At 59.0% G+C, this 17924-nt stretch overlaps 9 protein-coding genes across 10 annotated transcripts, besides 19 other annotated features; 4 read left to right on the top strand and 5 right to left on the bottom strand.

Annotated features, from left to right (window-relative positions):
• Positions 1–270: 270 nt before the first annotated feature.
• Positions 271–300: a tandem repeat.
• A 21-nt stretch (positions 301–321) lies between these two features.
• Positions 322–1756, bottom strand: EKO05_0007052 (uncharacterized protein; the record flags this gene model as incomplete). Its single annotated transcript, XM_038940808.1, has 2 exons — positions 322–1352; positions 1573–1756. 2 exons carry the CDS (start codon positions 1754–1756, stop codon positions 322–324), a joined length of 1215 nt encoding a protein of 404 aa, XP_038797576.1.
• Positions 609–660: a tandem repeat.
• Positions 921–951: a tandem repeat.
• A 1286-nt stretch (positions 1757–3042) lies between the features above and the next one.
• EKO05_0007051 (uncharacterized protein) lies at positions 3043–3397 on the top strand (the record flags this gene model as incomplete). The annotated part of the gene is made up of 2 exons (XM_059636945.1): positions 3043–3207; positions 3263–3397. 2 exons carry the CDS (start codon positions 3043–3045, stop codon positions 3395–3397), a joined length of 300 nt encoding a protein of 99 aa, XP_059492928.1.
• Positions 3398–3442: 45 nt separating this feature from the next.
• On the top strand, positions 3443–4464 carry EKO05_0007050 (uncharacterized protein; the record flags this gene model as incomplete). The annotated part of the gene is made up of 2 exons (XM_038940716.2): positions 3443–3671; positions 3728–4464. The coding sequence occupies 2 exons, from the start codon at positions 3443–3445 to the stop codon at positions 4462–4464; spliced, it is 966 nt and encodes a 321-aa protein (XP_038797575.2).
• Positions 4465–5100: 636 nt separating this feature from the next.
• On the bottom strand, positions 5101–5654 carry EKO05_0007049 (uncharacterized protein; the record flags this gene model as incomplete). Its single annotated transcript, XM_038940819.1, has 3 exons — positions 5101–5174; positions 5225–5387; positions 5436–5654. 3 exons carry the CDS (start codon positions 5652–5654, stop codon positions 5101–5103), a joined length of 456 nt encoding a protein of 151 aa, XP_038797574.1.
• A 966-nt stretch (positions 5655–6620) lies between these two features.
• EKO05_0007048 (uncharacterized protein) lies at positions 6621–7754 on the top strand (the record flags this gene model as incomplete). Its single annotated transcript, XM_059636944.1, has 1 exon — positions 6621–7754. One exon carries the CDS (start codon positions 6621–6623, stop codon positions 7752–7754), a length of 1134 nt encoding a protein of 377 aa, XP_059492927.1.
• Positions 6929–6966: a tandem repeat.
• Positions 7755–8405: 651 nt separating the features above from the next.
• On the top strand, positions 8406–11365 carry EKO05_0007047 (PAB-dependent poly(A)-specific ribonuclease subunit 3; the record flags this gene model as incomplete). Its single annotated transcript, XM_059636943.1, has 6 exons — positions 8406–8425; positions 8573–9144; positions 9195–9254; positions 9304–9498; positions 9546–9643; positions 9797–11365. 6 exons carry the CDS (start codon positions 8406–8408, stop codon positions 11363–11365), a joined length of 2514 nt encoding a protein of 837 aa, XP_059492926.1.
• Positions 8439–8499: a tandem repeat.
• Positions 8725–8768: a tandem repeat.
• Positions 8781–8823: a tandem repeat.
• Positions 11366–11386: 21 nt separating the features above from the next.
• Positions 11387–11413: a tandem repeat.
• Positions 11414–11420: a tandem repeat.
• Positions 11421–11446: 26 nt separating this feature from the next.
• Positions 11447–11529: a tandem repeat.
• A 117-nt stretch (positions 11530–11646) lies between these two features.
• Positions 11647–11804: a tandem repeat.
• Positions 11805–11871: 67 nt separating this feature from the next.
• EKO05_0007046 (UBX domain-containing protein 10) lies at positions 11872–13419 on the bottom strand (the record flags this gene model as incomplete). Its single annotated transcript, XM_038946287.1, has 1 exon — positions 11872–13419. The coding sequence occupies one exon, from the start codon at positions 13417–13419 to the stop codon at positions 11872–11874; it is 1548 nt and encodes a 515-aa protein (XP_038797572.1).
• Positions 12041–12083: a tandem repeat.
• Positions 13420–13463: 44 nt separating the features above from the next.
• Positions 13464–13550: a tandem repeat.
• Positions 13523–13801, bottom strand: EKO05_0007045 (uncharacterized protein; the record flags this gene model as incomplete). Its single annotated transcript, XM_038946286.1, has 1 exon — positions 13523–13801. One exon carries the CDS (start codon positions 13799–13801, stop codon positions 13523–13525), a length of 279 nt encoding a protein of 92 aa, XP_038797571.1.
• Positions 13556–13692: a tandem repeat.
• A 9-nt stretch (positions 13802–13810) lies between the features above and the next one.
• Positions 13811–13860: a tandem repeat.
• Positions 13861–14578: 718 nt separating this feature from the next.
• Positions 14579–17442, bottom strand: EKO05_0007044 (uncharacterized protein; the record flags this gene model as incomplete). Of its 2 annotated transcripts, XM_038940684.2 has the most annotated exons (4): positions 14579–16689; positions 16855–17023; positions 17080–17206; positions 17298–17442. In XM_038940684.2, the coding sequence occupies 4 exons, from the start codon at positions 17408–17410 to the stop codon at positions 14579–14581; spliced, it is 2520 nt and encodes an 839-aa protein (XP_038797570.2). The 2 variants fall into 2 exon arrangements, with proteins under 2 accessions (XP_038797570.2, XP_059492925.1); XM_059636942.1 differs by having other exon boundaries at positions 17080–17442.
• Positions 16699–16758: a tandem repeat.
• Positions 16759–16835: a tandem repeat.
• A 171-nt stretch (positions 17443–17613) lies between the features above and the next one.
• Positions 17614–17661: a tandem repeat.
• A 71-nt stretch (positions 17662–17732) lies between these two features.
• Positions 17733–17778: a tandem repeat.
• Positions 17779–17924: the final 146 nt, after the last annotated feature.

Genomic DNA, 17924 nt, shown 5'->3' with positions numbered 1-17924 from the left:
CTTTGTACCCTCTCCTTCGTAGAGCAACATGCATGGCGTAGCAGGCTAGGGAACCTTTTTATCCATTTGACTTGTACATAAAAGCTTGGGCGATAGGGTGGGAGGCAGGAAGGAGGGTATTTCAGCGATCTAGCAATACAGAAACGCTCATCTTCATTCGTTGTGTCATCTGGAATGCTGTAGGATGCTGTACCTACTGCTGTCCGCGGGTGAAATTCCGGCGTGCCCTTCACAATCTCTCTGTACCGTGCATGCCCATGTCCATGCATACGAACCGAACCGAATCGAGCCTAACAGAACAAACAGTGTGCACGTAACCCATCAACGGACATCAAACCCATCTCCAAACCCCCCGCCCAACTCCAACACTTCCTCCCTAACCTTCCTGCCCGTCCTCATCGTCCCCACCTCCGCGCGCTCAACCCCATTCATCCCCTCGCCAGCGCCCACTCCACCAACAGCTCTCACGGGCCCGCGCCCGCTCCCCTCGTCGTTGCGCGCGAAGATCTGCAGCCCCCGCAGGTGCGTGTCCTTGCCGTTCTGGTGGTTCTCCAGGATCTTGATCTGCACGAGGTGAGCGTGCAGGACGGGCATTTTGGGGCGGCGCGGGGCGCGGGCGTGTGTGGGCGCGGGTTCGGGCTCGGGGTTGGGACTCAGGCTGCCGAAGGGGCGGCGGGGGGTGGGGCGTGGGAGGGTTGAGGCTTCGTGGTGGGGTGAGAAGTGCGGTGTGCGGTGTTGGGGTAGCTGAGGGGCAGGTGTGCTTGTGTCGAAGGGGTGTGGTTCGAGGTGGGTGGGGAAGTTGCTAGGGACGCGTTGGCGTTGGGGTGGGAGCGGCATGTTTTCCGAGTCGCTTGATGCATGTTCCTCTGCTCTGCGGTTGCGTGGACGGTGCAGGCCGGATAGCATGCGTTGCTGGAACGCTTCGTCGTCTTCTTCATCTTCCTCTTCTTCGACTGAGTCGTGGTCTGAGGCGTCGCCAACTCCGGAGAAATCGGCCCAGACCCAGCCCCGTGGCGATTCAAGACGCATCTCGCCCCATTCTTGCAGGTCGTTCATCCCAGAGCCTGCGAGGAAGATGATGCGTGTTGGTGTGTAGGACTCATCTTGTTCAAAGTCGAGATACAGGCGTAGGCCAACGATGCGGACCAGTTTGAAGAAGTGGATGTTGAGATAATGTGGTTGAGGGCCATCCGACTGCCAGAAAAGGGATGGCGAGGGGTGCCGGAGTTGGGGAATTGAACAGCCAGGTTTCGAAGATGACACTGTCCAAGATGCCAAGGTACTGATTTCGCGCAGATAAGATGGGGGTGGATCGAGGTTCGGAAGGGGGGTTTCGGGGCCGCCGGGTGATGCTGCAAAGGATGTCAATGAGGTTCAGAGATGGAGGTGCATTGTAGTGCAATGGTAGCACTGGCGTGGCTATAGGCGGAGCCATTGGAAACTAGCTTGCACAACTTCTTGATCTGAACGAGCTGGACATTGCAGCCAAGGCAATTTCGAACAGGGAGGCCAATCATGTAAAGGTCTTGCAACGTTGCACAGAATGAAGGCGCGCAGCAAGGAAAGACTTACCGAGCCCTTCCTCTTCTTCCAGGTCTTCCTCGCCATCCATTGCTACGATTTCATCTCCCATGACATCACCGTCCTCCTCTTCGGGATCTAATTCCTCTTCGTCTACATCCTCGTCGCTACTGGAGAAATCCGCTGGGGGTGGAGGCACATGATGTTGCGCTCGTCTTCTCGTTGAGGGCAGCATTTTACCAGTTTACCGTTATCGACGAGAAGGTCGTGTAATTAGCGAGCCAAACAATGGAAAGAGGCGGCTGGGACTGCAAGGATAGCGGACGTGAGCGCAGATTCTGAGGTCCGGGGTCTGTTGCGAGAAGGATTACAATGGATGCTCCCGAGGTGGATGGCTGAATGAGATCAGCTGATTCCGGAGCAACGAACAAACGCCTTGAACCAACAGAGAGCGAGCACGTCTCAAGACTGCAGTATCGTGGCGCTGCGACTTGGATCGGATGGCGCTCGCAGCAATTATCGTACAAGGCGGTTCAATATTGTTGTCGATTGGGTCAGCGTAGCGTAAACAGCAGCTAAGAGCGTAAACAGCAGCTAGCAGCGTAACCCCTCGCGTGACCCTGCAGCTCCTCCAACCCCCGAATTGACTCTAGACGCCAACTCTTGCTGGGGTTTGATCCCGTATTCTGTGCTTTTTTGTAGTAGGTCAAAGGTTTGGTCTTGCGCCCCGTAGGAGGTGGACAGAAAAGGTGGTTGGTCCGTGCAAGAGAGATTGGTTTCACTTGCACCTTCGTTCTCTCACCCGCATCTGAGTTGTTACCAACTCGGCAACGACGTGCCTGCATGTAATGTGCAAATCGAAAGCGCTAATAGCCGTCAGCGCGGATGCTCCCAACGAACGCACGCCACCAGGTCTGTCCGCTGTGTGTTTCATGGGTGACAAGGGCGCCGGTCAGTGCCTGATTTTGCTTTTGCTTTTGATGGGCTCACGACAGTGCAGCTTTGCGCAAACTTTACGCCGTTAGCGAAGCTCTTTACAGCGCTAGATGGTGGAACCGAACCGTGCCGTCGCGGGGAAGAGGAACGACGGCGCCCCAAAGTCAATGTTCGGTAGCATATTAGAAGATTACCACAACCGGCCTGAAAGCTTTGCTACGCAGCCCTCGACACGAGCAGCCTTTCAGCTCCACGGGTCAGCCTCGATCCCATATGAGGGGTTGTTCCGCTTATTCGGCGACCTTTCTTTTGTCTGGACCGATGGACGCGACCTGGGGGTTTCGTCATCAGGTCTGTCCTACCTTGTGTATCTACCCTTCCTAACGTGGCTCCAGGGCCGGTGTCGTGCAACGTTGTCCGTATACTCGAGCTGCAACCAATATGTAGCTACGGGACCAACCGTTCGTCCTTCCATCCCATCACATATCTTTTGTCGCCCATTGCGCCTCACGCTGTCAACTGGGACAAAACTTCGCTTATAGCACGTGGCGTCTGCTCTGACCTTCGATACCCCTTGATCTGAACATGGTGCATGGCCTGGATGAACTCGCTCGGGCGGGCGAGCAACAGGAGAAGATAACCATTGTGTTCCTGACTCTTGCATGGTTCTTCATCACATTGAGAACATGGACTCGCACGTGGATCATCACGAGCTTTGGTTGGGATGATGCGACTATGATTCTGGCTGGTGTGAGGATGACAGAAATCGGTAGCAAGAGAGTCTTCATCGCTGACAGGCTTGCAGATGATCTTCACAGTCTACTCTGGATCGCAGCTGTACATCGAGGCAAATGGCGGTGGCACCCACGTCACAAGCCTGGAAGGACTACAGAAACTCACAAAGGCAAGCATCTCTCAGCACTCTCGACAGCAGACCTGACCGGGACAGTGGGTTATCGTGAGCGAAGCGACCTACCTCATCGCGATGATGACAGTCAAGATCTCGCTCGGCATCTTTTTCGCGCGCATCGTAGTCGCACAATGGCACCTAATGCTTATTTATGTGACTATTGGTGTCAACATCGTTTCCTCGGCCGCTGCATTCTTCTACTGTATTCTACGTTGCGGGCCCGATGTCGACAGATATGTCTTGCAACAGCTACAGAACAAATGCACTTCGAGAGGATTGGACCGGTTCATCGCGTACCAGTCGGGTAAGAATTAGTATACCCGTCGTGATGGAACGCATCGCTGACGACTTGGTCCATAGCAACCTTCTCCACGCTTACGGACCTCGTGTTTTTTGTACTACCAATTGTAGTCATCTGGAACTCCAACATGGATAGAAAGTCAAAGTTCTCGGTTGGGTTCATTCTCTGCCTCGCCGCGAGCGCCTGTATCTGCTCCATGATCCGATTCCAGTACGTGGACGGCTTGACTCAAATCGACGACTTCTTCTGGAACGCCACCAACATATCCATCTGGTCCACTATTGAGTGCGGCGCCAGCATCGTCGCAGGGTGCATGGCAACTCTCCGTCCACTCCTGAAACGTGTGTTTGCAACCGCAGGGACTCTCACCAAGTCTCTGCGCTCTTCCAACACGCATTCGCACGCCAGTTCGAGACAAACAAACGATTCGGCATCCCCCAAGACGCACCATGACACAAAGCATCGCCAGGCCGCAGGCTTGGGTAAGGACAAGCCCACTTTTGTCGAGTTTATTGCCGAGCCGGGAGAGGTTGTCGAGATGTCCAGCGACGCGGGCGGCTCGCGAGGAAGCCAAGACTGTATCCTCCGGCAGGACAAAGAAGCAGGGTTGGATTTCCCATGGCCAGTCAAAGTGGTTGAACGCAGAAAGGAGCCAGAGCGTACTGCGCGCATGCACACAAATCACAAGAGTTGGACCGCAAGACAGAAGACTGCGGGGGAGACGAGAACCGTGCATCGTCCTTCGTCTGCACCCTCGTCGCCGGGCATGTTCGAAATGGGGCAGAAATACACTTGAGCAATACACAGGAAGCTATCTCGTACACAGCCAACGCAAAAACACAGAATCTTGGTGCGTTTGGGCGGGACTTGGGCTCTCCATAGCCGACCGCGGAAACCATTCCAGTAACATCGATGGTCATTTGGGTCATGAAGCAGACGCTACAAGCACACAAGGCAGGTAGCAAAATGCCTGGAGCTAGACCGACAGCGACGACCACGACACCATCTCCGCAGAGATTTGAAGCACGAACTGCGCCCGACTGGTACACGTCGCTGTTCGCTGAGTGGTCAATGTGCAGTCAGTAGGAAGGCAAACAACAGCGGGTTCTGCGTAGGACAGAGGGAGGGATTCACTTGCAGATGTCCTCGTGGAGACGCACGGTCGGGATCTCATTGTAGCCAGAGCGTCTGAAATATGTGCTCACGATGATGCCGTATTCCAATGTGAATATGTAAAACCAGGCGTCTTCTATTGTGAACTGGAGAAAAGCCGAGTTGCGTTGATTGTAGGGATATATTGTTGTACTTGGTATTAGAACTCGTTCATCCACAGCATTGTAGACTGGGCAACTATTCCTCCTCTTGGAGGTAGTCAAATACCGTATTCGCAGCGTCTTGTTATCGCCATTGCCATGGGTAGAGCGCCAGAAGTCTATTTCTTCGATGCGGCCTTGGCAAGGTCCTCGAGGGCCTCGCGGCGCTTGAACTTGGCGTCCTGGATGACACCTACGTCTGTTAGCACATTGTGCAGAACACGAGAGCATCTTTCCACGTACTCGCGTCAGCGTCGGACGAGAAGTTGCCAGTCCAGGTGATGAAGGTCTGGCCCTCGTGCTTGCCGGAGGTAACGGGGTATGCGCGGATGGTGGAGACGACCGAGGTGTAGCTCAGCTCGGGCTTAGCAGAGATGACGGAATAGGTGATGAAGTGGTCGATGCTCTGCATTCGCGTTAGCCTTGGGCATTGTAGGTGATTGTAGAAACGTACGGAGTGCTCCTCCTGCTTGACCTCGAGGGTCTGACCATCCTTGAACGTCCACTGAACGACGTCGGTCTCGGGGGAAGCACCCTTGACGAACTCGCTCTTCTCGAGCTTCGACCAGAACTTGCTGAAGTCCTGGAGCTTGATCAGGTGCCAGACATCGCTGAAGGGCGCGTCGATGACGGCAGACTCGCTGACGGAGGTGGAGGTGGGGATGGCAGGCATTGTGAGGAAGTCAATTGATTTTGTATACTTGTTTTGGAGCTGGTCTATTATTTTGAGAGCGCAGTGTAAGTGCAATGGCGAGGTGAGGTTTGACGAAGCAATTGTTTGTATATTTGCTACCGTCATGAGCTGCCCCTCTTACCCCACTCCGCGCACGCTAGCTACGCGAGAGACCTGTTCGCCACCAGCTTCTCCCTCTCGTCCTCAGCCTTGCCTCGAGGCATTGAAAGTGACTGTCGGGGTCTGCCGTTCACCGAGCGCCTCAGTGGGTAATATATTCGCTTACAAACAGCAAGAGCCTGGCGTCCCTGACCGTCTTCACGAGCAGTTCCTGCGATGAACATGCTTCGTCTTTGTTCTCTAGCATTGATGCCTTTTGATGTACCATGGCGTCATTCCTGCATTGAGCGAGGTGGCTGCAAACACCACACAACTACGTGGACCATGTCCAGCACCAGCGCACAACTTGCACTTGAAGGCGCACTTACCCGATTAGCGCACTCCGAGGTTGGGATAATACTTGTTCCAGACATCGGCATCAGAGTGTTCGCAAGACCCCGCGAACGGTATCGAAGCGACTCATGGCTCGACGCCTCCCTACGCCACACCGGAGGAATCAGCCACCGATGGCAGGCAAGCTTTACCCTTTGTGACCACGCGGAGGCCGCGCAACCACCTTTATGCCTACCACCTGAAAGGCTAGACACGTCCATGAGACGCGGCAGGGACGCCTATCTGCCATGACTCTTCTTGGGAGTTCTGCTTGCTTCCCAAGAATATAGAAAGAGCTGTGCTATTGGCCTGTGACGCAACGAGGCGCATCTGACGACCTACTTGGGCCGTGGCGAAGAGGGGTGAAGTTACGCACGCCTGCACGTGAAGCTTGATGCCTAGAAACGTACATGTGTATAAGTGCATGATCAGGTAGGTTGGACTGGTTTCTTTTTTCCTCATCAGAAATCCGAAATGGCTTCTTCCAATTCATTCAGCTACATGAACAACACGGCTCCCTTCTGGGACTTCCTCGCTAGCCTTGAGCAGCAGGGCAACCATCACCCTTTCTTTGGTCAGAACCGTAACGAGGGGACCGAGCGTGGTGAGAACCGCGAAGGCCAGCAGCCTCCTCCCTTTGATCCGTGGGGATGGAGTCAGCAGTTCTTTGGCGGTGGACGTGGTATGCCTCACCGTGGCCCTCCTCCGCCTGGTCCTCCCCCTCACCACGATGAGCAGGCTCCTCACCGCGAGCATGATGGCGAGAAGGATGGTGAGAAGAGCGACAACGACAACGACAACGACAGCGACAAAGACAACGGCGAGGGCCCTGCCGGCTCAGGCTCTGGCAGCGAAGGAAGACACTCTCATGGACACGGGTGCCACGGCCGCTGTGGCAGTCGCCGAGGCCGTCACGGCCCTGGGGGACGAGGAGGATTTGGTGCCCACCACGGCGGCCCTCGTGGGCACCATGGCCCTCCTCACGACGGACCTGGTCACCGTGGTCCTCGTGGCTCGCACCACGGTCACCACGGCCCTCGTGGCCACCACGGTCCACCTCACCACGGCGGACCCGGTGTAGCAGGACACTGGGGCAGTATGCCCTTTGTTGGACCATGCGGAGGCTTAAACAGCTTCGGTACAGGACTCCACCCCTCTGCCGCTGCAACGCAATTCTTCGAGGCCTTCATGGCCCAGCACCCTTGGTCCCGAGCCGGTAACGACGAGGGCGTTGTTGCCAGCAAGGAGAACTCGGATTTTATCCCCGAAGCCGACCTGTTCGACACGCCGTCGTCGTACATTGTCCACGTCTCGCTGCCGGGCGCGAAGAAGGAGGACGTGGGCGTCAACTGGGACGCGGAGAAGTCGGAGCTGTCTGTGGCTGGGGTCATGTACCGGCCGGGCGACGAGGCGCTGTTGGAGACGCTCGCCGTGAAGGAGCGCAAGGTGGGGCCGTTTGAGAGAAAGATGCGACTGGGTACCAGGGCGAACCCGGCGCGTGTTGATGCGGATGGCATCACTGCGAAGCTGGAAGACGGGGTTCTGAGGGTGGAGGTGAGGAAGGAAGACGAGGGGTTTGTGGAGATTAAAAAGGTGGATATCGAGTAGGTAGCATTGTAGAGGTTAAGAAGGATATTTAGTAGAGTAGCATTGTAGAGTTGAAGAAGGATGTTTAGTAGAGTAGGATCTGTGGAGGTTAAGAAGGTGGATATTCAGTAGAGTAGCATCTGTAGAGGTTAAGAGGGATATTTAGTAGAGTAGCATTGTAGAGGTTAAGAAGGATGTTTAGTAAAGTAGCACCTGCAGAGGTTGAGAAGGATGTTTAGTAGAGTAGCATCTGTAGAGATGAAAAAGGTGGACATCAAGGAGAGCATCTGTAGAGTCTGGGGGTTTAGTGCATCTTGGAAGAGGTAACGATCGATAGCACAAGGCGTTTGTATTGTTCACTGTTTTGGAAACCATGTGTTGCTCGGTTGCAGGTGATGACATGGTGGGGTGGAGTGGAGTGCCAAGCTTCATGCAGGGCAGCGTCGCAGCTCCCGCTATCCATCGCCCTCGCACGCCCGCCTCCGTCTCGGCGCTCCTGCTCCAGCTCCGCTTGGATCTTTGCTCTCTTGTATCTTTGGACTGTCCGCCGATGGAGAGGCACTCGCTGCTGCTACAGGAAGCTGGATCTGGATCTGGATCTGCTGCGGGGTGGTGAAGCTGCCCGCAGCCCCTAAGGTACGCAATTCCGCGGCTCCCAGCCCATGCAACACCATGTCACGGCGGCTGTGGACGTGCTGGCGACTGCACGCACGACACGCATGACACGCACGACACGCACGACACGCACGACAGCTCGACACGCACGGCAACTCTCCGCGCCCGCATGCACCGCTCCCTCACGCCCTCTCTAATGCGCGCGCAGGAACGTCTCTGCCCAGCGAGGGACCGACATTGCCCACCATTCAGCCCGCGCCGCCAAACAAAGGCGCGCCGTCGCACCCAGCTGCGCCCTCGCGGCCCAGGGGACACGCACATGCGAGTGCCACCACGAGCTCGAGCTCCTCGACCACCGACACCATCTCCGAGTTGACGTCGTCGTCGTCGCCGTCGTCGTCGTCGTCGTCGTCGTCGTCGCGGGACTCGCTCCCGCCTGCCCTCGCGCCCGGCACCACCACCGCCGCCGCCCCGCAGAAGCACGCGCGCAACGCCAGACGCGCAAAGCCCACCAAGTCGAGCCGGTCCGCTGCCAGATGGAGTGACGCTGCTCCCCAGCCCAAGACTCTGCTGCAGAACGCTGCCCCCCAGCCCAGGACGCTGCCGAACGCCGTCCACCCCTCGCTCATCGCCGCCGCCAACGTCCACGCCGCCAACGTCCACGCCAACGTCCACGCCAGCGCCAACACCTCCGCGCTCCACGCACACGCGCAAGCCCGTTTAATGGCAACGGCTTTTGGCGGGCCCTCGGGTGACGCGCGCCGCGCGGTATCGTCTCCTCGCCCCAAAGGTCGCGGTACGAGCGAGCCAGCACAGCGACAAGTTCTGCCTCTGACGTGTCTACAGAAGCCAAAAACACCTTTTGCCGCAATGTCACCATCTACGGACACTGCCGCTACGAGAACAGTAAGTCCCGGCCGCCGCGCCCGCTGAACGCCCTGGTGACTCTGTCCAGCCTGCCCGTACATCCACGACCACGCCAAGTTGAGCCAGAACGAGAACGCCAAGAAGCGCTTCAACGTCGACTCCCCCTCCTTCACTCCCTTGCAGGCGAGTACCAATGGATCCGTCACGCCCTCGTCGCGCAGCGCCGCCATCTCCCCCAAAGCTGCAAACGCCGCTGTCTTCACCCCCAAGTCCCAGCGCTCCGGTGAGTCTGGCTTGCCTCTGACGCCTTCCCCGTGCTGACATCCCCAGCCGTCAGCACACCCAGCTTGCATACCAAGGAGCCCTCGACCGAGTGGCAGGCGCAGGATTTCCAAGAATTCGTACCACAGACCTTTGAGGGACAGCTAGTACGTCCTCATCACCATCTTTCCCACCATGCTGCTTCAATGCCGCTCCAATGCCGCTCCACTTATCCCCCGGCGGCACCACCCAATCTTTCGTTCCTTCCCCACATGCAGCTTGGTCCGCAGCAACTACAAACACCGAGCTAACGATTGCAGGTGGATGCGGCCTCGTCCACGTCGGTCCTCGGTTACGATCCATTCAATACATCCTCAGGCATATCCACAATCACTGCCTCTGCACCCGCCATCAATCCATATGCCCAGGACCACTCAGGACTCGCAGGCGCTTCCTACTACCAAAACGCCAATACCTTCCAGGCCTCGCCTGCATACCATCTCTACTGGCCGGTAGGCCCTCAGCCGACTGGGCTGCTTGCCTATCAGCGCACAGCCCACGACTTCTTCATTCCGGACAGCCTTCGGGAAGATCTGCAGAAAAAGGCCGAGGTTGCACGCCAGATCCTCCCCAACACCCCCTTGCCAGCGATCGAGCAGTACCACTCCCTCTTCTGTCTCGACACCTCCCCGCAAAGGAACAACGCCCTCTTTGGCTACGCGAGCTGGATCTACAAGGCCGTCTCCAGCAAGGATGGCAAAACGTATGCTTTGCGCCGGTTGGAGAACTTTCGCCTGACCAACGAAACCGCAATACGCTCGTTTCAGCCATGGAAGAGGATACTGAATGGTGGTGTGGTCACAATCCACGAAGCCTTCACGACGAGGGCGTTTGGAGACAGCTCGTTGATCATGGTGACGGACTACCACCCGAACGCCAAATCGCTCGCAGACGAGCATTTCAAACCAGTGCCGCGCTACCACGGCAGGCAAGCTGCGTCTTCGCAGGTCCCAGAACAGACACTATGGGGCTATCTTGTCCAGATTGGCTCGGCGCTCAAAGCTATACATGGTGCCGGCTTGGCCGCAAGACTCATCACGCCTTCCAAGATACTGTTGACCTCGAAGAACCGCATCCGTCTCAACGCGTGTGGAATCATGGACGTGGTGCAGTTTGACACGGCACGCCCCATGGCAGATATACAAGCCGACGATCTCCTCCAGCTCGGACGGCTCGTTCTGTGCATAGCCAACAACAGCTCGACAGCCCACATGAACATGCAGAAGTCCATGGAGCACATAACAAGGATCTACACGGGCCGTCTGAAGGAGTGCATCCAATACCTCCTTGGCCCATCGCCTCAAGCAGGTACCCCTTCCTCACCCACCACCCCGGCCGTTCTGAAAGACATTGATACCTTCCTCGGCGGCATTGCCGACCAGTTCGCCTCCGTCTTCGACTCGGAGCTCCATGCCCAGGACGCGCTCACCAACACGCTCGGCCGCGAACTAGAATCCTCGCGCGTCGTGCGTCTCCTTGTCAAACTCAACATGATCAACGAGCGGCCGGAGCTCGACGGCTCGCAGCACGTGCCCGGCAGCTCTGCGGCGAACCCCAGTTCCGGGTGGGCCGAGACAGGCGAGCGGTACTACCTCAAGCTCTTCCGAGACTATGTGTTTCACCAGGTGGACGCAAACGGGCATCCGGTGACCGATCTGGCGCACGTGCTGGACTGTCTGAACAAGCTGGATGCCGGAGCGGACGAGAAGATGATGTTGACGAGCAGGGACGAGCAGAACGTGCTCATTGTGAGCTACCGCGAGGTCAAGCGAGGGCTGGAGTCTGCCTTTCAGGACCTGGTCAGGGCCGGGCGCACGAGCGGGAAATAGGATCCGCAGCTCAGCCACGGAAGGCGAGGCAGGGCGAGGGCGAGGCGACAAGGGCAGCGGGGTGATGTTGTCTGACGACCGTGTTGATGATGGAGTGTTGTGTTATGATGGTGTGTTGTGTTGATGATGTTGACGATGTTGTGTTGATGATGTTGATGTGGTTGGGAAGCGGTAGAGCCATGTGCAGGACAAGAGGACAAGAGGACAAAGAAAGTAGAGTACACATCCATAGCGCTATCCATAACGCTTCACATTCACCTTTACACTTACATTTATACATTCATTCACATTCACATTCACTCACATTCACACTCACATTCATTCACATTCACATTCACTCACATTCACATTCACTCACATTCACATTCATTCACATTCACTCACATTCACATTCACTCACATTCACATTCACTCATATTCACATTCACTCACATTCACACACATTGATAATACCAGACAAGACAGGGTGTTATAGAATTTCCGTGTATAGAGTGAATCAAGACCGTCTACTCGGCGTCGGCGTCGTCGTCGGAATCCAGCTCGCCGCCGACGCGCTCCACGATCAGGTTCGCGGTCCGCCCGACACGCTCCCCCAGCAGGCCGCCGTCGGCTAGCGCGTAGACCTTGCGCGGCATGGGCGAGACGAGCTGGAAGGCGTAGGCGTGGACAAAGTCGGGTGGTGGTGGCTGGACGTGGTGGTGGGTGGGGCTGGAGGCGGGCAGCTCTTGCAGGGCGTGGTAGCACTCGACGAAGGCGTACAGGTCTTCGATGGTGGCGGTGGCGGCGAAGGAGCGCACGATGCGGTCGGCGTTGGGCATGCGCAGGGAGATGCGGACGGTGGATCTGTCGGCGGGTGGGGGCTCGGGGGGCAGGGTCGAGGCGCGCCAGCGGCGCCACTGTGCGAGGTTGTGCGCGTGGCGGGCTGCGGCCTGTTCGGCGTCGAGAGCGGCTTGCTCGGCGGCAGCGGCTTGCTCGGCAGCGGCTTTCTTCTGGCGGGCGCGCTCGCGGTCGGTGGCGAGGGAGCGCTCGTACGCGCTGTCCTGCTGGGAGCGGATGGTGCGCGTTGCGTTCTGCTCGGCGCGCTGGGCGCGCACGCGGGTCAGGGCTTCGGCGTGCGTGGCCATGGCGGCTTTGAGCTTGGCGATGTAGGCGGCGGGCGGGGTTGGGCCGGCGATGCGGGCGGCGATGCCCATGGCCGAGGAGGAGACGGAGGGGGTGTGGACGATGAGGGCGGAGAAGGGGAACTTTGTGCAGTTGAGGGCGGAGGAGACGCTGTAGGCTTCGCTGTCGGACACGCTGCCGGCCCAGAGGAGGATGTGGTTGGAGGGGTCGCGGACGAAGCCGAGGACCGAGGGGTCGAGCAGCGTGTCCCGGACGAACGAGGCGGTGAGGTCGTGTTCAGGCGAGACGAGGACGACGAGCAGGAACTTGACCTCCTTCTTGGCGAGGTCAAAGGCCGAGGCATAGCCGCCGTCGTGGAAGGGCAGCGTGTTGGCGCCGTACTCCTCCTCGAGCTCGCGCACGAAGCGGGCTGCGGTGTCGCGGGGGTTGAGGGGCCGCCGGCCTGCGGAGCGGCGCGAGGGCGGGCTGCCGACGTTGGAGGCGGAGAGGCGGCCCCAGGCGCGCGGGAGGAAGGGGAACAGGTAGCCGACGAAGCGGAAGTAGCGGGCCAGCAGCGAGCACAGCAGGCCGACGGGCGCCCAGAGGAGGCTGAGGACGAGCGGCGCCTGGGTGTGGACCTGGGACTCGGGCTGGGGCACGACGCGGGGCGCAGGCTCCACCCTCACCCCTCGCGCGCTGGACGTCGAGGACCTCGGGCTGCCGAAGCCCGCCATGAGCGTCTCCTGCCGCCGTGCGTCTTGCGGTGCGACGGCGACGGGATCCTCGGCTGGCTCGCCGTCGAAGAAGCGCGCAATGGCGATTTGGACGTTCCACTGGCATCGACCGAGGAGCGTGACGGCGTCGGTCGGGTCCTGGTCGGTGACGGCCGTGAATTGCTCGAGGGCGAGCTGCTGGTCCGCGGTCAGCGCCGCCATGTCGACGCGGTCAGCCATGGCGGTGGTGGGGGAGAGCTTTGCGACTCTGCAAGCGCTGGAGTGGTTTGGAGGTTCGGAGGTTCGGAGGTTCAGAGGTTCGGAGGTTCAGAGGTTCGGAGGTTCAGAGGTTCGGAGGTTCAGAGGTTCGGCGGTCCGTCTGCTCGTCTGTTCGTCTGTTCGTCGACTCGTCTGCTCGTCTGTTCGTCTGTTCGTCTGCTCGTCGACTCGTCTGCTCGTCTGTTCGTCTGCTCGTCGACTCGTCTGCTCGTCTGCTCATCGACTCGTCTGCTCCTCCGGCGCTGTTGTTCTGGCGGCCGGGCGATCTGGCAAGGACAGTGAGGTGCCTGCCTGGCCTCCACCTCACGGGCCGAGCTCGAGCCTCGAAGCGCGAGCTCGGCATGTCCGCGGCCCGCCACCACCACCACCACCACGCACGCGACTCTGGCACCAACACCAACAAACGCCCAATCCTGGGCAAGTCGAGGCCGCCACAATACAGGACGTCGGACGCCTCTCTTGCACAGGCAAGCAAGCCGCAACAACTCCGCGATTGCCCTGCACCACGCCAGACCCCACTCCTTCCTGTGCGTCGGTCCTCGACGCTGTGACGTGACGTGGACAGGATGCAAACGTTAGCATCGACCCTTGCACGTGGAGAACATCAGGCATCAAGTGGATCAAGCAGATCCATCACCAAGGAGCACGAGCACTCGATTTCTTTTTGATCAAGTCCACAGGAGTAAAAATGGTTAAACGTGCAGAAGCCGCAACGAGCTCGGTCCCACCCAATGCATGCATCGCTTGGACACGAGCGCAGAGACCCAAGTGGTCACATGCTTCCAAGCAATGCCTCATCAACGTCTGTCAATCATGGGCTGCTATCTACTGGTCGGCTTCCCCCTCGGTCGGTCCAAAGCAATAGAAGAGGACGCTAGTGCACATGTCAACCCTTCCTCCAGGCGCCTCGCGAGCATGCGCCAGGCCGGAGCGGAACATCAAAGACTGGCCTGTGGCGAGGCACATCCCATGCTGCCCATGGAAGCCAGCCCCACAGGAGCCCTTGTCCACCCACGCTTGCCCGCGTGCATCTTCCATAGCCGCAGGCAGTGGGCACGTTCGACCGTGGTCGGTGGAGAGAGGATAGCACGCAGCCGGCCAGGGCCGCAGCCGTGCTCCATCACCCACCCTGACCGTTGGGAGGCGTGCGGCCCCACGAGCTCTGCGCCTTGTCCTGGTACGAGCTGAACATCAGGGGGCTGACCATGTGCACATCATGCCCCTGGCCCTTCTGGAAGCCGTTGTAGCTGCTGCCGGAGAACGACCCCCACGGGCTACCGCTACCGTTCGGGTTCCCCCACGCCGCGCCGCTTCCAAGTCCGCCACTAATCGGCCGAGAAGCCCTGACCGTGCTGGGCGTCGCAGCCTCGGCGCTCAGGTGCGAGTTGGCAGACTCGCCGCGGACGTGCCCGGACAGGTTGGGCGAGCCTACGCCGCTGATCGTGGGTCGCCGTGCATCGAACCCGCTCACCATCGCCGGTGACGAGGGATTCGGCGAACCGTGCATCCCTGTCGCCCAGATCGACTGCTGGTTCCACTGTCCGTCTGGGAGAGAGGGCAGGTGCGCAGGCCCGCGCATCGATGAGGTGGACCCGCTCCTCTGCATCGAAGCAGAGAGCATAGCAGCACCGGCACCTGGAGACAAGGGCCGGTAGTTCTTGACGGTGCTCACCAGATCGCTGATGGACAAGGGCGCAGGCGCGAAGCTGTTATCGTTGAGCACCGCGGTATCCTCCAAGCTCTGCTCAGGCGGTGTTGGTGGCGTGTCTTCGTCTTCCTCGGGGAGGGGATCCAAACCATCATCCGCACCGACCAAGTCATCGACCATGGAGCGCATGGCCGTGTCCTTTGCGATTGTGGTCGAAGCCGAGTCCGAAGCTGCTGCGACGCTGTGCGACTTCTGGTCGTCAGGGATCGGGGCTGTAGAGGGGAACAGCGGCATGTCCACAGCTCGAGGCGAAAGAAGAGGTGATCTCTTTGGGCGAGCCTCGGGGCTAGCCAGCAGCTCAGACGGAAGGCCCTCTTCGCGGTAGATGAAGCGGGTGCCAGCCAGGTCCAAGGGCGCGTCGGCCTTCTGCGTCAGGAGCAGGCCGTCGATCAGCAGGTCCTTGATGCGCATGAGCATCTCCACGTTGGGATGGTTCCTCTCCATGTCTGTCCATCTGGGCTTGAGGAGCTCGCCGTTGTACCACAACTTCATCGTGTCTGGCGACATCAGTGGCTGAAACCCAATCGTGTCAGTATCCTCCTCCAGCATGTAGTTCTCCTGCGGCAGTTGGTCGACGGGGAAGCTGGAGGTCAAGAGAGTCAGCGTCGCAGCGTAGGCCTTCCACAGCTCCTGCACGTCCACGGTAGTCAAGGTGTCGGCGATGTTGGCGTTGAGCACCTGCCAGTAGCGTGCGAACCAAGTGCTGTAGAGCCGGAGTCCAGGAAGGATGCGGCGGGCAACAGCGGTGATCTTATCGGACAGCTGTCGTGCACTGTCGCCGTTCTGGTGGGTAACGTCGTCTGCCTCGGAGAGGCGCTCGAGCTCAGGTTGCAGGACCTGCAGTAGGATGAAGAAGGTCTTGACGTTGAGTCGGAGGAAGTAGAAGTAGGTGCGCATGATGTGCTCCGGCGGACTGGCTGCTTGCATCTGGACCGTCGCGAAGTACTCGGCCGCAAGGTTGATGAGTATGATCTTGGGCAGGATGGAGTCCAGCGGGCGCTCCTTCAGCTCTATAGCGAGGTGGCTGAGCACCTCGCCCTCCAGCTCGTCGTGCGCGGCGAACTCCTCGCCTTTGTAGATCTTGCTGTGCAGCCTGACGAACCAGGCAACTAGAGCGCGGCCTGTGTTGCCATCAGCCGACTTGTGATTGCTGATCAATTGTCCCTTGTCCCAAGCTGCGATGATGCGCCTGAACTCCGTCTCCAGGTTTGATTTTGCTTGCGGATAGGGCAGCTTGCAGGCAAGGGAGCGGTAGAGGTGGTAGACGGAGCGGAAATGGTCGCCGTCCTCGCGCGAAACGACGGCAAGCTGGTTGTGGGCGTGGCCCGAGTCTGGGTATATCTCGGCGGCGAGGTCGTAGTAGCCCTTGGCAGGGCCCCAGTTGCGCTCCTTGTCCTTGTCGACGAGCTCGGTTTCGCGGTAGCGGGAGAGGTCGCCGAGGTGGATCAGGGTCTGGTGGCAGGACTGGAAGACGTTGTTCTTGAGGGCAGCGGGGATGCGGGGGCGCGGGGACGTCTTGGAAGCTGGCGGTTGTGAGCAGTGAGCAGTGAGCAGTGAGCAGTGAGCAGTGAGCAGTGAGCAGTGAGCAGTGAAAAGTGAAAAGTGAAAAGTGAAAAGAGAAAAATGAAAAATGAAAAATGAAAAGTGAGAAGTGAAAAGTGAAAAGTGAGCAACAAGATAGGCCATACCATCGTCCTTCCACTTGTGGGCAATCTTGCGCAGCTCGGGAATGCCGTCAAAGTGGGCATCGAGGTTCAAGATGTAGTGGCGGTAGTAGCGCTGGCTGGCCTTGATGAAGTGGAGGTAGTTTTTCAAAAACTTCCTGATTTCCACGACATGGTCCTTGGAGCGCTTGAGCTGGTGCGTGTTAGCAGCTAGCTTCGTCCGGCTGCAGGGCGAGGCAGGGGACGCACAATCTTATGCTCTTGCCTGAAGATGGCGTTGACCTTCAGGTGGGCGGCCCACAGCTTCTGCTCGACGTCTGTGGCCGAGGCGTGCTCGAAGTCGGCAAACGTCAGGCTCTCGCAGGCGGCGCGGTACCTGGCAGGCGTCAGCGTGGCGCAACGAACGCGGTCAGTGCAGTGGTGCAATGCGTTGAAGATAAGGGAAGCAGTAGAACAGGGCGCCGCACTCATGCAGGACAGCGGCCAGCTCTGCGCACGAGGCCTCGGCGTCTGCGCGCTGGTAGAGGTGCTGCTCAATCGCCCTTGCCCGCCGGTCGAGTTGTTCAGTGTTGGCGGCCATGCCTTGCGGGTGCATGCGCCGGCCAGGTTCATGTGTGACCCCACGGTCGGCGGCGAGGTCAGACAGAGGCACGGAGCACGGGATGGCGGTCGTCGTGGCGGGCGTGTTCCATTGAGAGGCCGATGGTGCCCTGGGGGGAGGACAGGCGGCGAGCGGGAGGGCGTCAAGGCGAACGAGCACCTCGGACGCGTGTGCGAGTGACGGGCGGCGGCGGCGGGCGGCGGTGGGCGGCGGTGGGCGGCGGGCGGCGGTTGTCTGCGCGCACACGGGCGGGCGTGAAGGTGAGACGAGGCAGTCGTTGGGTGCGCCGTGCACTTGGCCGCCAGCCCAGCCCAGTCAGCCCAGCCAGTCCAGTCAGTCCAGTCAGTTGCAAGGATGCACTCGCTTATCACTTGTGCCTCTACCGCACCTCACCACCAACCTTGACCCATATACGGCATGCTCTCGCACATCCTCTACCTTGTACACCATCCCCGACATAGCTGACTGACCACGCTGAACACGCTGAACACGC

This window comes from Ascochyta rabiei, chromosome 11 (genome assembly GCF_004011695.2).
Source record: "Ascochyta rabiei chromosome 11, complete sequence".
NCBI classification, from domain to species: domain Eukaryota; kingdom Fungi; phylum Ascomycota; class Dothideomycetes; order Pleosporales; family Didymellaceae; genus Ascochyta; species Ascochyta rabiei.
Note: the sequence above shows the minus strand (reverse complement) of the source record. Positions and strands in the feature narration are given on the sequence as shown.